Here is a 16266-nt window from a genome sequence, read left to right as displayed (position 1 = left end):
TCTTTACACTCTGGATAATGCTAATCACCTACAATTACTTAACATACTGTATGCTAAAGTGTTAGCATGCGCACCGGACAGAGCTATCTACTGGAGACACACAGATGATTTTGGTACCAATCCACTCGTCAGATATTGGGTGACCAATGGGCCAAACTCCCAAAAAGCCGGTGTAGTGCTTTAAGTTGCACAAACTTGTCAAAGGATACTGATCTCATTATCACGTTGTGTTAACATCTCTTTTAGTTTGGTCAGATCTGCTGGACTGGGGCTGTCTTGGGTTTCCTCCCTCACCGCCGCTGCTGGTGACACCCACCCGTCACCTCGCCCAGTCCCACCAGCTGGCTTCTCCCGGATCATCACCTGTACCAGGAAGCACAGACAGATTAACGACTTCTAAAGTTAGTAGAGAGAATACTTCCTTTTCCACTTTTTGTAGATAAACAGATTCTCAGTCAGGATGTCCAAACCCGGCTGTTGAAATGAAATTACATTCAGTCTCATGTCATTTTCCTTCAGTGACTGATAGACAGCGTGATAGATTCAGACTTTTATGCCTTTAAACGGGGCTCCCACTGTGGCCCTGTCGTAAAATTCTATGACTTTCCATGACCTAAAAATGATACTCCTTTGTGGTTGGTTAATGATGTGAGAGAATTTATCAAATTCCCTTATACTCCCTGTCTGGAATATACCTCACAAAATTCAATGATATTCCAGAAATTCCATGACTGGTGGGAAACCTGTTAAAATGTTGTTTTTTCCCCCCAATATATGCTTCAGTATGCAAGGAGTGCTAGTCCACATGGAGGGGAGATATCCCTGTTTTTTGGCAAATGGTCCTGTGGGTGCGATGCCAATCCAAGTGGAGAAGATACAGTGCAAGAGAATGGTACAAAGACCTGGGAGTGGGGGATGAGGGTGGTCCTGGAAAGTTTTGGGGATGTATATGGAAACACACACATACAGTAGGAGAACCTCGCCTCGAAAAACGAGGACAGGCGGAGAGAGCTGCAAAAGGGTGAGCCGAGTATGAGAACAAAGGAGAAAGAAATCAAATTTAAACCAGATCCAAATTCCTCCAGAATCACCGGAGTGTGACTGGGGTGATGCTCGGAGGAATGTAAACTGAAGGGGAGATGGAGTTTGGGGATCATAACAAACCGGAGGAGAGATAAACAGACACTCGAGCGGGATCTGGAACTGCTTCTGGTGGCTGCTCCAACTCCGACCCGAAGGAGGGCCGGGGAACCTCTCCCTGCGTGAGCGCTGCGCTGTTTTCCCTGTGTCCATTTAGCAGCGGTGGGCCACCGGCTGCTGTTTGACAGATAGGGATTCATTTTTTTATTTTTGAATCTATAATGCATCCAACTTTCTCCCAAACAAAAACTTTCAGAATGTGTTTTCTACCAACATTATGCTAATAGTATGCAAATGGCATTTTTTCTTTTTTTTTTTACTAGAAATTGTAGTCTGTGGATTGGACGTCCAGCCAAACCCTAACCTCAATCTATTTATCAGTTCCCAAACAATATTCTACTGACCATCTAAAATTAGCCAGTGCATGAATCACATTAGTATTTGCCATTTTGTCTGTTTCATAATGGTGGACGGGTATGCCAAATGCTGTGTTTTGTTGATGAATTCTACACACTGATTCATAACTGACTGCTACATCCTTACTTTCACCTTTTTAGTACAGAAAAATTGCACTGACATAGAGTATACTGTAGATGGATGAGTACCGACCTGTCGTGGGAATGTTTGCCGTTAAGATCCATGTTAGTTTTTTTAGCCGTGGTGAGAATTCTTAAGAAGCTCTGGTTTAAACTCACGCAGTGACCAGAGCATGTCAACATTTGACACCGTGCATCTAATTAGCTGACGAAAAAAAGATGGGCAAACACTGAGTGTCTAGACTCAGCTCAGGCCATGGGAAAACCAACAGCCTTACTGGGTGAGGCTGGGTGTCAATGGATCTTAAAAGGGTTACACTTCCAGGACAGGTTAAGGTTTATTATCAGCTTCTTAGGTGAAAGATGATGGAGCTTGGCCAGAAAGTAACCACCTACCAACAACCATCAACCATCTGAAAAGAAGGGAAGGACATTGTGGTTCATTCAAAAGTAATGCACCTCCCTGCAGAGGTCAGAAGGGGGAGCCATTTAAAAGAAGTGAGTGGTCAGCTGGCCACTGCTCAGCCGATGGATGAAGTGAAATGGGCAGATGAGACCTGTTCCCTTATATCTCATTGACACTGTGCTGGTCAAATATGTTTCTTTTCTCTTTCTTCCACCCATGCACTCTAATGATTCCTTACACTGAAGTCAAACTCCACACCTCACAGAGACATGATTTTAAATGGAAATTGGTCAAAACATGCAACATGCAACAATACATGTTGATAGTGGTTACATAGGAGGGAGGAGGGGGAAACAGACAATAAGAAATGTTGGCTACATAGCTACTTAGATTAACAGATACTGTATATAGAAAGATATAGACACACATATATAGAGACAGACAGATAGATACCTTCAGTAGAGAGAAACAGTAATGTATTTTTCTCATGTCCGGTCCCAGTGACAGTGTCACTTCAGGATCAGGGTCATCCAGAAAGGCCTTGACTAGCTCCTCCAACCTGGACACACACACACACACACACACACACACACACACACACACACACACACACAGTCTCTAATAACCTACCAGAGCTTAAACCAAGGCCACATTCCATGCTGCAGTCCTTCTCCATCACTCTCAACACAGGCTCAACAGGCACTCAAACAGTTAAGATCTATATTTGAGGAGAGCTTCTAATGTTTAAAATTTGGGTCCAGTCAAAGAAAACTATTTACTTAAACGTGTGTTCCAGCTCCACTGGGCCGGCCTGTTGATAAACTATCGCTAGATGATAGTCCAAACATTGGTTCTTCGAGCTCTGGAAGCGGCCACTGGAAAAGACCAGGGGGCAACCATCCAGACAGATCCAATGTAGGCGCGACGACCTGCGGTCTTCATTTTCCGCTGTAACATTGACAGCGCAGAAACACGCTACGTTTACACGAGGAAGGACTTAAAACAAACGCAGCGGTCTTATTTCAGGGCCCTGCAAGTCATCAGGGCGTTTTGATACTAAGCTAGATTTTGGAGAATGCCCTTCAATGCCATGTACAATATTTAGGGAGAGCAGAACCATCATCTTTCAAACGCCAGAATTCAGCAGTTTCCAAATAGTTTTTCCAAGGCGTGAGATGATATGTAGCGCAGCAAATGAACAAGCAAGAAAAAAAAAAACAGCACTGACTTTAGATTGTATGGGAATGAATTGATATTGAATTCTGACAGAAGTTTAGGGCAGCAGGACCTGTTGCTTGTGGAGAATAGACTACTCGAAAGTCAAAATCTGTAGGACTGAAGATATATGTGCCTTTGGAAATGTGACAACAAATAAGCCAGGAAATGTTCATATGTACGATCATTTGGCACTGGGGATGAGTCAAGGCATTAACCGGGGAGGAAACAGCGAAAGAAAAGTCAGCATGTCAGTGAATGTGGTCACAACAGACATCATTAAAGTCCCGCCGCGTGAGTTTGACCGCAAACTGGGGGGAAACCGGGGATAATCAACCAAGTAGAGGGGAAATAATAAAAAGCCGGACCGAGGGGGCCGGGGAGCGGTAAATACATCAGCGCTGGAGGGGAGATGTGCCAAGTGCTTGATGGAACCTCTAGGCCTGAACTTTGGCCCCCCGACTCGACTGGGTCCCTCCGCCGTTTGAGCGCCGCAGCAGAAATAAAGCAGTCCTGGCTGAAGTGGAGCCTCGGGAAACACCATTAGATCTGGTTAAGCCTCAGTGAACGAGGCTTCAACTCAGCAACGACGCATAGCCAACAGCGTAAGCCATGTAGGCACTTTCGGCAAACCCCAAATAGTCATAAATCACAAAAACATATCTGCTCGAGAATCTCCCGGTCGCGAGCGTTACGAATACAAATTAGCGTCCCAAAAAAAGACCGTCTGCTCTCCTCTCCGGGTCTGAGGTGGTGCTGTAAACATCTTGGAAGGCGGACAGGGGCCAGCGCAGCACTATTCCCGTCCTCACTGTCCCGAGATGACTGGCTCACCGAGGTCTACTGCTGCTCACATCATTACACACACACACACATATAACCCATGATCCTGTGGCCAAAGGCCTGCTGCGAGCTCCTCCGGAACATTCTAAAACTAAACTCAGAACTTTCAGTGACTTTATTCCCTTGCCTCATCTGTCATCGTAAATCTGGAGATAGCATCACAAGCCATAATATCTATGTTCCTGCTACGGTGAGAGAAGGTCGCTCATTTTGACTTTGGAGCTACTCATTTAGCAGAGGCGTTATGCTATGTGTGCTGTGCATGCTGACATGAACTTTGATATTGGACATTAATCTTGAAATAAGTTAACAGACAAATGAGCGAATGAATGACTGGGATAGAAATGATGAGGAATCGAAGCATACGAGGTGACATACTTTTGGATTTCCTCCCCAGTTAGCCGGTCATCTCTCTGCTCTCCTGTCACCATGGAGAGCTCTTCCTTCAGCGACTGGATCTCCCTCTTTAGACGCGCTATTAGCTGAAACACACACACACACACACACACACACACAAAAAGCAAGGTAAGAGGAGCAGTTTCACTATTCAAAAAGGTATAGCCTACTGTATATACACATGTGAAAACCAACATGTGCCTTGAATTCACGTGTATTGATGTAAACATGCGTGCTTACTCACACAAACAGACACCCACACACACACACACACACACGCACACACTCACACACAAACACATGCAGACGGAGGCTATTTCGCCGCTGCCAACTGATGACAGAATCCTCCTGAAAATTATCTTGTGGCTTATCTTGCTGATGCGTTTTCAGGACAAAGCTAAGCGATTCCAGACAACTGGATGCTCCAGCGAGAAAACACAGGAAGCTCCTCATACCACACCAAAACATAAAATAGCATTAACCAGCTATGGTGGCAAAAAGAAACACATAAAACCTCCTGCTTCTGTCTGTCCGCACGTGTTTGGTTAAGGCCCCGCGCGCCGAGCCAACGGGCTGGTTGCCCTTAGTAACCACTGTCCGGGTCCGGTTACTGTATATATAAAAAAAAGCTGAATATCTCACCGAGCCCAGACATAGCCTCTTAAACCAGTCTTTAGACGAGGACTTAGATAGCCATCTTTGCATAAAAACACTAACAGCAAGAATGCACATTAATGTCAAAATAACGATCGGAGGAGAGACGATATGATGGGAGGACTTTGTTTTTCTAAACAGCCTAAAATATGATCCCGCTGATTCAACCCGACAGCAAGACATTTCTTAAGCTGTCTACACCAGATATTGCATTCCCTACCTGCTGAGAAATGGTAGCTTCCAGATAGCCACTTTTGATTAAACAGATCTTATAACGGAACGTCTGGGAGCCTGGCAGCTTCATGTGGACTTTATCGTCGCAGCTATTCCAGGCATGAAAGGAGAGTCCACCAAAAACAACTGGGTCCAGGCCCTGGCCTGTCTGCCATGTAACCTTTAATCTTTGGAGATAAGCCTCTGGTTCTCCCTCTTCCCTTGTCCAAGGGGTCGTTGCATGGAGAGGTCAAAGTCTAAACGGCTGTGTGTCTGTCTAGGAGGGGATCAGTAGGCGTCTTGCACCCAAAAGGATTAGCGAGTTCATATCATGGATGAAGGGGCACTGTGCAGGAGTAGCTACAAAGAATTGATCCTGACAACAATACTGGCTAATCTGACGGGACAAATTGGGATCTTGGTATTTCTGTGCTTTTTAATGTCCTTTGTGTGTCTTTGAGATGTGTAAGATTGCAGATTGATCGACTGTCTGATTAATTGATTGACTGTTTGACTAATTACAGTGAGCTGCCAGTGTTTACAGGAATATTTTCTTTGATGACTGACTAATCGAACAAATGATCACTCGCAGATGATAATGGCATTGTTTGAGTTGACCTCATCTGAAGGCGAGCATTCTTCTACATCACAAACAACATTTTTTTTTTCTTTATTTCTTGTCAGTGCAGCAGATTGATATTTGCTGCTAAGTGGGATTAGGACCAAATCCTAAACCTCTGGTCCGCACCAGGGTTACGGGGTTAGAGGTGAACCCACTTGACATGTGCCCTCACTTTGATGCCAGGCAGCAAGCTAGTACCTCATACTGTGTTACTAGTAGCCATGGCTGGTGTAGTATGTCATAGCTTGAACTCAACACGCTATGCTGAAATGTGAGAGTGAAAAACAAGCACACCATACTGATTGACCAGACTGATGTGAAATGGGCATTCACATGTTTTCCAAATCCCAGGAAAAAGTGGAAGTAATTCAAGAACAGAATGGCTCTTCCTCCATTACAGTTAAATAGACAATAGCTGGAATGACCTGGCACCGAAATCAATGTTTGCTGTGTTTGCTGGAAGGAAGCTGGACCAGTTGTAATAAAAATTACACACCATTCACACCACGAAAACAACATATGAAACTGCCTAAAAAAAGAAGTGGCGAATGTTCTTTTTCTCACATAAACCACTTCTTTCTCCAGTATAAATCCCACTTTAACTATCCCCACTGGATCTGACCACACCACAAAATCCTAAGGCAGACTGTGAGACTGGAATGGTCTCAGTAGCGGAAGACAAATACAACACAAAGTGGCAACTGCGTGCCAGAATCATCGACACTCCTGACACAAAGTTGCTAGGGAGCCAGGGGTCACTGAAGGCTAAACCAAGGTCAAAGGTCAGATCAAGTGATCTAACTCAGCAATGCACCGCCACTTCTAGCGACCACCTCTTCTAAATCCAGAGCCACATTCAAGTCAGACATTGTAAAGTCGAGACGTTCTTGAAAAGAAACAGCCCCGCTATGTGGTTTTGGGTAGGTGCCACTTAGCTAAAGGCAAATTTCGTCCATAATCCTCCCCATATCATATTTTTTGACATTGAATATCATAGCTGACCGTCCCTCACCAAAGCCGCTCCCTGTATCTCTTTTTTGGAACCGCACAGCCATGGTCTGATGTAATACTCCCAGCTGCATCCTCAAAGGCTGACCGCCAGTCACTGGTCAGCGGACTCGGTCGCAGTCTATTTCAGAGCGCCGAGCCCGCGCTGGTACCACAGCACCACAACAGGCTTCCATACACTCAGAATAAAACCTGACTCAGGCCATGTGACCGATGATGTCAGCATATCTTATGGAACGCGGGGTCAGGGCAACGTGGTGAAAAGACATGAACTGGTATTGTGGCGGCACTAGCGACAACACAGATGTTGGAGCCAGCAAAGACATTTCAGATAATTAATTCACTCTCTCTCTCTCACTGTGTCTCTCTTTGTGCTGTTGACAGCAATGACAAAGATGTTGAAGGTTTGAAACATTAAACTGACTCTTTAGATTCAGGTTCAACAGACACACAAGATCATGAGTCACAAACAAAGATCTATCGCTTCTTCTTCAGTATTCTTTAGCAGATGACCATCCTGTGTGGAAAGCCACCAACAGTAAACTGCAAGCATTGCAGTGAAACTACAGATTATACTTCAAAATGCATGTAAAATGTCACACGCCACTCACAAACAAGGTGCTATTATGGGGCCCCTTTTTATGGAGGACGAGGAGGCATGTTTTCCTACTACACCCAAAAGTAGGTCTTTTATCCTCCATAACAAAACAAGAACACATGGGCTGTATTATGTGCATGGCACCATTTAGACATTGTGGACAGCCTGGGGGCGAGGAGCACTGCACTGCACCTACCACCAGTACAGTAACAAGCGGGACGCAAACGAATGCAAGCCGCTCTGACGAGACAGGGGAAGGAGGGCAGGCAGAGCGACCGACCGCAGGAATTTTCACACCAGCTTCGCAAACATGTCTCTCTGGCGGGCTAGAAGCAGGCTTCTGTTTGACTCACAGGTATGCGCTAATCAGGCCTCCTCAAGCGGGTTGGTGTGTGTGCGTGTGTAAGAGTGTAGGGAGGGTCCAGGTTCAAGAGGGTCACACAGCCTCCCATTACCCTCTGCTTAACTGCATAACAACACCATAAGATCAACTATTTTGACCCTTGAAAGAACCTGGTATTACAGAAAATAGGGATGGCAATTCAGCGCAACTCAACAACCACTAAGCATCCCTGCATAATATGCTCAATTTTCCCCAAAGTGCACATTTGGCATAGTTGGAGAGAGATAAATAGTGAGGTGGTGCAACTACCTTGGCAGCCTTGACAACAGTTGACTACCTCCTCCAATGATTGCGGACCAAGATTAGTCGGGTCTACATGGAGGATTAAGAGTGGCCTTAGCGCTGTTAGAGGAACCTACCAGCCTAATATGGTCTGGTCTCAGTAGCTGACTGCATTATGATCTCAGGTCACTTTCAGCACCTCATTCTTCCCCGTCCATGACCGACTTGTTAAATATTTTGTCTGGACTGGCTGGTTTCCTGCTGTTCAGGCCCTCGCATTATGTTTACCTTTAAAGAATGTTTCCTTTGAAGAAGTGGATTTTGTAGCCTGCAGGCTACAGTATAGGTCCGTAAAGGTAGTGTGTGGTCTGAAGGGTGCACCAAACACCGACTGTGAGATTGTGAGAGGCAAACTCCAGGCTTCAAATCCATTAGCAGAGCAGGCAAACCCAGCAGACAGTGTGCCTTCAGACGGGGCAGGCCAAAAATGGGAGTCTGAGTGTCACCCCAAACCAAGATGAATGACATCATTCTAATAGGCAAACTGCACTGCTGCCTTGGGTTTTTTTTTTCTCTTTACCCCAGGGAGAGATAGAGCAACAGACAGAGAAAGGCAGAGAGACGGAGACACAGAAAAAAAAAAAAAACGGAGAAATGAGAAACACACCAAAAATCCATAAACAGAGACAAGGAGTTTGCCCATGGAGTTCGGGTTTGCCTGGAGCTGTAACCATGCCGGACCCAGTTGGGAGCAGCCAGACACCGTCACAATTACTGGGCCGGCCGCAGACTCTCTTAAAAATACCTCTGCAGGGTTTGCAAGTGGCCAGCCAAGACTCAGTAGCAGTAATACAGTAGCAGCTGATCCCCAGGCAGATCCTGGTGGGAGGGGAGGAAGCGGGTATAATGGTGATGACTTACTACTGTATATCTCCCAAGGGGCCCGAACAGCAACTACCAGGTCTGTTTCCTGGTGTACTGTGGTAAAGCAAAGCAGCGAGAGGTACTGCACAGGGAGGAAGGGAGGAGGGAGAGAGAGTCAGGTAGACAGGGGCCTATCCCTTTACTCCCATTGTCTAGGGTTAAAACCTTGCTTCTCTCCTGCATCTCCCCTTCTCTGTCTCCCTGTCTAATTTCCCACTAAACAAAAAATCTAAATACAGAATAAAAATACTTTGAAAAAGTGAAAGCAAAGAAAGCACACTGTCAGATCATCGCCAACTTTGCACCCTCACATCTACAGCAGTCGGGCGAGAACAAATCCGCCTTTCTGCCCGTGTGCGTGCGTTTGCGCTTGCTTACGTATGTGTGTGTGCAAAGGCATATATACACATCCGTCTCCAGCTGGACGCATCCTCGAGACGTTGTGAGGTTTGGGGATAAAATATGCCATAACAGAGCTGACGGTATGTAAACAAGATGGAGATAGAATGCAAACAGGACCTGCGAGCTGTCTAAATACCACGCGACGGACAGGCGTCCGCGTGCCGAAGGTGGAAAAACGCCTCTTCCAACATGACTGTCTGACACTGGAAAAAGCAATTTGGTGTTGGACGTCTACAGAGGACACTTAAGGACACGGTGGGTTACACTTAGTTACAGTTAGCAGTTGGATCCTCGCTGCAACTTATTCGCTGATCAATTTAAGGTCTGGAAGCTGTGAGGAGGGTCTGGCTGTAGCGTAGCAGCACATTAAGTCATGCCTTTGTGGTGCGATTGTGTGGCTCAGCTATGGTATTTGTAGTGACTGCTGAAGTGTTGTGAGTGTCTGGCTGTCTCACCAGAGCTGGATCCAGTTCTTCATTCAATAGCGCCTCATTCTTGATGAGAGCTACGCGCTGGGCAAAGCGACAAGTAGAGATGGACTCCTGAAGAAAACAGAGGAGTGATTTTTTAAGGGTGAATCCAAATGGGCTTTTACCATTCATACTAAATCACATATTAATGTGTTAATTATACTAGCAATGTTTGGTTCTCTGCTTACCCCATATTAATTTAGTATTCATTCATTGATTTGTTCATTCATCTATTTTCTCTACATGCAGGCCTCTGTGGGGATGAATCAAGGTATGTTCACATTTTTTCTTTTCTTTTTAATGCACAGCTTTTCATTCATTTCTATGGGGCAAGATATATGATGCAGCAAGAAAGTGTCTTGAAAAATGTGAGGAAAGCTTGTTTTAGCTGTGTTTCAACAGCCAGAGCTTCCAGAGGAGGTTTAAGGAGAGTACATATTTAAGGATCACTACTGACATACAGAGCTAGCAAGCAAGGCTAAGCTACACCACCAGTAAAAAGTTTGGACACACCACATTTTTCTTTATTTTTACTATTTTTCACATTCTAGAATAATAGTAAAGGCATCAAAACTATGAAATAACACAAATGGAATTATGCAGTTACCAAAAATGTGTTAAGCAAATCAAAACTACTAGTAGCCACCCTTTCATTTGATGGAAAGGCAAAGGCTTTGGAAAGAAATTCATACATAGGCATCAACTTCACTATTTATATTTGTCTAAGAAACTAATTTCAGCGTTTAAGCATAAGCCTTTAGATCAAATGGCTTTAAGATAATGAAAAACATAGAACATTCAATCAGACCAAACCAAACTTTTGACTGGTAGTGTAGGTAGTCTACAAGTGGGTTTAACTCCATAGCCCTGTTTCTTCTTGCTTTTTTGCATGCTATTTCGAATATTTTGTCTGAACATGGCCTTAGGCAGCCCCTCCTTACATCAAGGTTCCTCTTGTCCACTGAGACCGTGGCGATCATGGTGGTCATGCAGTTGCCCCCCAGGCTGTCCCTCAGCACAGAGGTCATCATGGAGTTCCTGTAGGGGATGTGGGAGCGGTTCTTCTCTGACAAAGCTATGATCACCTGGAGAGGCACAGGGAGAATGGAGATAAGGCGTGATAGATGGAAATGGAGGAGGTTAAAGACAGGTTTATTAAAGGCAGAGATGGAGGTAGCTTATGAAATGCCTGACTGTAACATAATTAAATGTCTGAGAGACTGTGTGATTACATTTTCCAACAGGATGGGCCATTATTACAGCTAATAATATGGTGACTGTGAGATGGCCATTAATCAAAATGAAGTTAGTTTGACATCAACTGAATTACGTTGAACTTATGTTGAACAAGTGAGGTGGCCTGAATCAGCAGGATTTAATTAGAATGGATTTGGTTTAGCATGTTTTCCCTATGTGGAAAACATTAATAATGTTGACCTATAACAAGGCATGTAGACAAAAACATTTGATTTGCAGCCAAAACGTTTCATTACGTATATCAAAAATAGTTTTCCATATTAATTTGTTCATATTGCTTCACATATGATGACCATTGATCAAAAACAAATTTAAATTCAGAACCAGAAGTTGCTACCTGCTCCAGGTAGTGGAGGGAGAGGTTGATGTACTTGGCCTCGGTGAGCAGCTGTCCGCCCACGCCAGTCTTGCCCACCCTCTCAGATCCGGCCAGGTCCACCAGGTGGAGCTTGGAGCGCCGCAGGGTGGCCGAGCCCGGCTCGCGCCCGCACAAGTGCACAGTGAAGATACAGTGGGAGCGTGTGGATGCCTGGTTCATGGGTGTCTGGGGGAGGAGAGGAGGGAGAAGGAGAGTGAGAAACAGAGGTGAGAAAAAAGGAGAAGGTAGAAAAAACAAGGCAACAGTAAACATGTCATCCCCCACACATGATGCAGTCCCCTTCACACACAAATATGTCACCTTGTTTTGACCTGTAACTGTAGCGATGCTGGAACATATTGGTGAGATGCATTATTCTTCAAGTTTAGTCAAAATTTAATCACTGGTGTCACGGGTGTCAAGATATCACTGGTGACACATGGACGAGCTAACAAACAATGTACATCATGATTATAATTATGAAAATCCCAGATTGCACTGGTGAGATGCATCATCCCCCCCATGTTTCATCCAAATTCAATCAGCTGTGTGTGAGATATCATACTTTATCCTCTAACAGGAAAATGGCACATGTGGTGGACACAAGAGAGGAAAAGGGATTTTTTATCCTCCATCTGGGGTACTTTCCATATTCCAACAACAAAAACATGTTTCCTTTCCTTTTTGTTTTTTCTTGCTCCTGCTGGTTAGAAGATCAAAGCCGCACCATGTGTAACTGATGAGCAGTAAACACATGGTGGCGGCTTTACAAAAGCTGAGGTTGATTTTCAGATGGTCGCAGTAACAGTAGAAGTCAGGTTGAGCCCAGGAAGAGACAAAAATAGAGTGTGACTCACCCCGTACAAACATGCTTTATTAACTAGGAGAGGATGGGTCACTCATGAAGTCCTCACTGAGAGGTTAAAGAGAGGGAATGGACAGTCACAGGCATAATGCGTATCATTGAGCTTAGTTTTCTTTTCTGTTTGTGTAGTAGTCAAAGGCAGCTTGGACAGAAGATGCTGGAGGTAAATAACCATAGCTTTTAATTAGTACAGAAGGGTTAGCCTTGATAATAGAGAACATCTTGCCTTTAATTAACTTCTGATGAAGGTTGGATTTTCTTCCGTTTGTGGAATGTCTATGGCCATTGATCTAAGATATGGGCATGACTCGCTTATGCATTTTCAAAAGGTGCTCTGACCCTGACTTGTGGTTGCGTAATGTGCCAACACTTGCCTGTTGGGTCACGGCGGCTCATGGCAAGATCTTTCACTATCCTAACCCACCGCTGTCATCTCTTCCTCACTCCAAATTCCCTTCACTCTTCGCCCCTCCTCATTCGCTCTTCATGGTAACCCTTAAAGTAAGGTGAAGCCGCCCTTAGATGCTGACAAGGGATCCCATAACAGGATTATATAATGGGCTAGGTTAGGGTTAGAGAGTCCATAATAGAGGATGAGTTCCCAACTAACATATACAATTGGTCACATTTGCTCATCATCCATAGGAAGCAAGGTAGGAAATTAACACAGCCGAATTCTAATAAAGTCAATTCAGTTCCTGGTGTCAACTTGCTATTCCAATTGCCTCCCCACTAAAACAATTCCCTCTTCTCTTTCTTAACCTCCTCCTTCATCATCCCTCATCTCCTCTCATCCCCCTTTCAAACAGCAGCAGGGCAACATAACCTAACTGGAGTCGCTTCCTTCGTTTCTCTGTGGTCTCCATGGATCACGTGTTGACCTTACACTGACCATATGCTGACCACACACACAGTGCCGTGGTGACGTGGCGTAAAAGGGGGATGTGGGGGCTACAAACCCCCCAAACCTACAGAGATCCCTGATTCAAGAGTCTGAGAGGGCAGTTTGATTCGGACCACCTGCTGTGCACCCCACTCACGCCCCCGAGCCCACGCTCGATGCGAGTGAGGAGGCAGCTGGGATGTGGAAAGAGGGGAAAGACCCAGTCCCCACATATGGCCCAAACACAAGTGAAGGACGGACGGAGAGAAAAGACCAGATGAGAGGAAATGTTTCCTGGTGAGGTTGAAGGAAGGGTGAGGAGTTGAGAAGGTGTATTTTATTTCCTGTCCAATAAAACCGAGGGGGAGGCCGCCAAGTCTCCGAGCGAGTGAGCTCATGGTCTTTGGAGTGTGGTGTGTATGGATGTGTCATCTTTTATCCACATGGCTGAGAGGAAAAGAAGAAAGAAACCAATTCTGTGAGCTTTATCTCAAGTCTACGTGGAGCAAGGAGTTCTGGGACGATTCTGGCATTGATAAATTAATGGTGTTGACGGTTCTTTGTCTGCTTGAAGCTCAAGGAAGACCTTCTTGTGAAGGAGCAAATCCCAGTGAGGACCCGTTAACGCAAGTGCATGTGTGGGTGGACTGTTATGGACAAAACCTTGGGTTGCTGGGGACTCCCCACTGAACTGTGTAACTCCCCGACTGCTTGATCAACAATCTAACATAACAAGCAAGAATGTGTTTTCCACTGAAAAATGCCCCCAGGTTAAACAGCAGTGGACACTGGGAGTGTGTCCTCTTAGTGAATGGAAGACAAATCTACTATTGTTTAGGACTAAGCTCAGTAGAGTATTTGTAGATTAACAGAGTGGTAGGCTGGTAGGCAAAGGAGTACATCTGAGACATATTTTTACATTCACTGCAAAACTTATGAGACAGGATACTGGCCTCCAATCCTATTTCCACTGAGAAGTTTAGGAGAAATTCCGCCTTGGATCCCAAACCTATTTTTCTGCATTGGTTTTGTTTCATGGCAGAATCGCAGCCACATCAAAAACTGAATTTGATACTCGTCAAAAATGAAAGGCGGTTCCCTGATTCAAACCCGATGACTCAATTCACTTTTACTGTCCGGTATTTACTTACAAATAAACCGACTATCAACAAAAGTAAACAAGGTGAGATAAGCTCTTCACTCCAAACCTCAGGTTGCAAAGCAGTGAGCTGACCCGCCACACGTCTCATCGGCGTGGGGAGTCTGGGTGTCTGAGCATAGAAAAGAACCACCACAACATAAACAGAAATTACAGAGGGAATGCTCGGTTTTACTGGGGAAAAACGTGGTAAAAAAGACCACAGGGGACCAAAATAATATTATAGAAGTGTCTTAAGGTAGCCCTTAGGGTGCATATTGCATTTGTAGACAAAAACCCTTTATGCCAGTAAGCCTGGGAGTGGTCATATATTTTCTGCATACTGCCTATAATTCTGTGAAGTCCTTCCTGTTAACACTAAATATATTGGCGTGTGAATTAAATTGTGGCTGACTCACTAAAAGTAGGTTTTCCATGTCATTTGCATTGGTGGAGAATCCCTATGGAAGCCCTATGGTGTTCCCCTCCTCCTTACTTCTGCAATCATGCGATTGGTGTCACCCAGGAAGAGCAGATTCAGAGCCTCCTCCTCATTTGCTGACTGCTGCAGCGACAGGTTCCTGAGGTGGATGTTCTGCTCTGGATCCTCCATGATCACGACCTTACTGGAAAAACAAATAAGACAAAAACACTTTGTAAAGGTGCCAGAACTTTGAGGAAATTCCAGCATAATAAATGAACGTGAAATGATGTATGACAAAATGAAGCCCAACAAATCTTGTCAAAAGCCAAATAATCCAACATTGTAGCAGTTCTGAAAAACGAATTATGTTAGTTATGTCATCTATTTCCCTCCCGCTGCCTTGGCCTCCCTCGGTCCTGAATCCAAACAAACCACATCTGCAAGTCAGTGTGGGCCGGGACCAGGTCTGACACAAGTGCTTTATCCATCCGGGGGATCATAACTTGATAATAGACAGGGCTTGCTTCTAAAAACAAACAGGGGATGAGTTTTTGCCCACATCAAGCGATGTGAATGAAAGCCGGCTTGGACAGATGGGGTTGGAGGGGCTGCTGTGATGTTGCCACATCATTTCTACCGTACCACCAGGGTAGTGACAGCATCGCTACTGGATTGAGCTGTCAAAGAGGGCTGAATGACTGGAGAACACATGTAGGTAATTATGTTAACACATGTAGGTAATTAGGGCAGTTTGATAAAACAGTATCAATCGTAATGTGATTAAAGGCCTGTGCCCTAGCAGTGTTATTTTCCTAAATAGCCTAATCCGCCCCGACATATTCATTGTGTTTTTTTTACACAAATATGTTACATTTCTGCAAAAAGAATCTGTTTTCATCTAATTTTAAGCATGTCTTAATGGATGTTATACAAAAGGATTCACACAGTCGGAAGCAAAAGAAAACTTTTGTGGTGGCACACACTAAATTAGCAGTAATTAGTAGCAATAATGGGACACATTGTGGCGTGAAGCGGTAATACATAAAGCCAGACCTCCCAGCTTCAGCTGCGCATAACCAGGCATGCTGACGAGTTAGGATGGATGGAAAACATCTTCAAAACATCCTCACAAAACAAATTATAGGATGAGGTTTATCAATGGGGAGGACTTTAAAGTGAGAAGGAACAACGCCAAAACCGAGCTTGTATGCCAATATAGATCTTGAATGGATGTTTTGCACAGAGTTTATAAATCGTTTGATTTGCTTTGGGTCTTCCTGTCCCTCGAG

General features: G+C 44.7%; 1 protein-coding gene across 1 annotated transcript in view; it reads right to left on the bottom strand.

Annotated features, from left to right (window-relative positions):
- The window catches only part of kif6 (kinesin family member 6), a 54824-nt gene that overhangs the window by 28954 nt on the left and 9604 nt on the right, over window positions 1–16266 (bottom strand). The window contains exons 6-12 of the mRNA XM_071520101.1: window positions 15050–15179; window positions 11647–11853; window positions 10994–11137; window positions 10038–10124; window positions 4519–4622; window positions 2536–2641; window positions 210–363 (exon numbers count right to left, since the gene is read on the bottom strand). Coding sequence (XP_071376202.1) covers window positions 210–363; window positions 2536–2641; window positions 4519–4622; window positions 10038–10124; window positions 10994–11137; window positions 11647–11853; window positions 15050–15179 — 932 coding nt within the window. The remainder of the gene's footprint in view (window positions 1–209; window positions 364–2535; window positions 2642–4518; window positions 4623–10037; window positions 10125–10993; window positions 11138–11646; window positions 11854–15049; window positions 15180–16266) is intronic.

The sequence above is a fragment of the Centroberyx affinis genome, unplaced genomic scaffold (assembly GCF_046629955.1).
Source record: "Centroberyx affinis isolate AG114_WGS23_722 - 3 ecotype Tasmania unplaced genomic scaffold, CSIRO-AGI_Caff_v1 ptg000767l_1, whole genome shotgun sequence".
NCBI classification, from domain to species: Eukaryota; Metazoa; Chordata; class Actinopteri; order Beryciformes; family Berycidae; genus Centroberyx; species Centroberyx affinis.
Note: the sequence above shows the minus strand (reverse complement) of the source record. Positions and strands in the feature narration are given on the sequence as shown.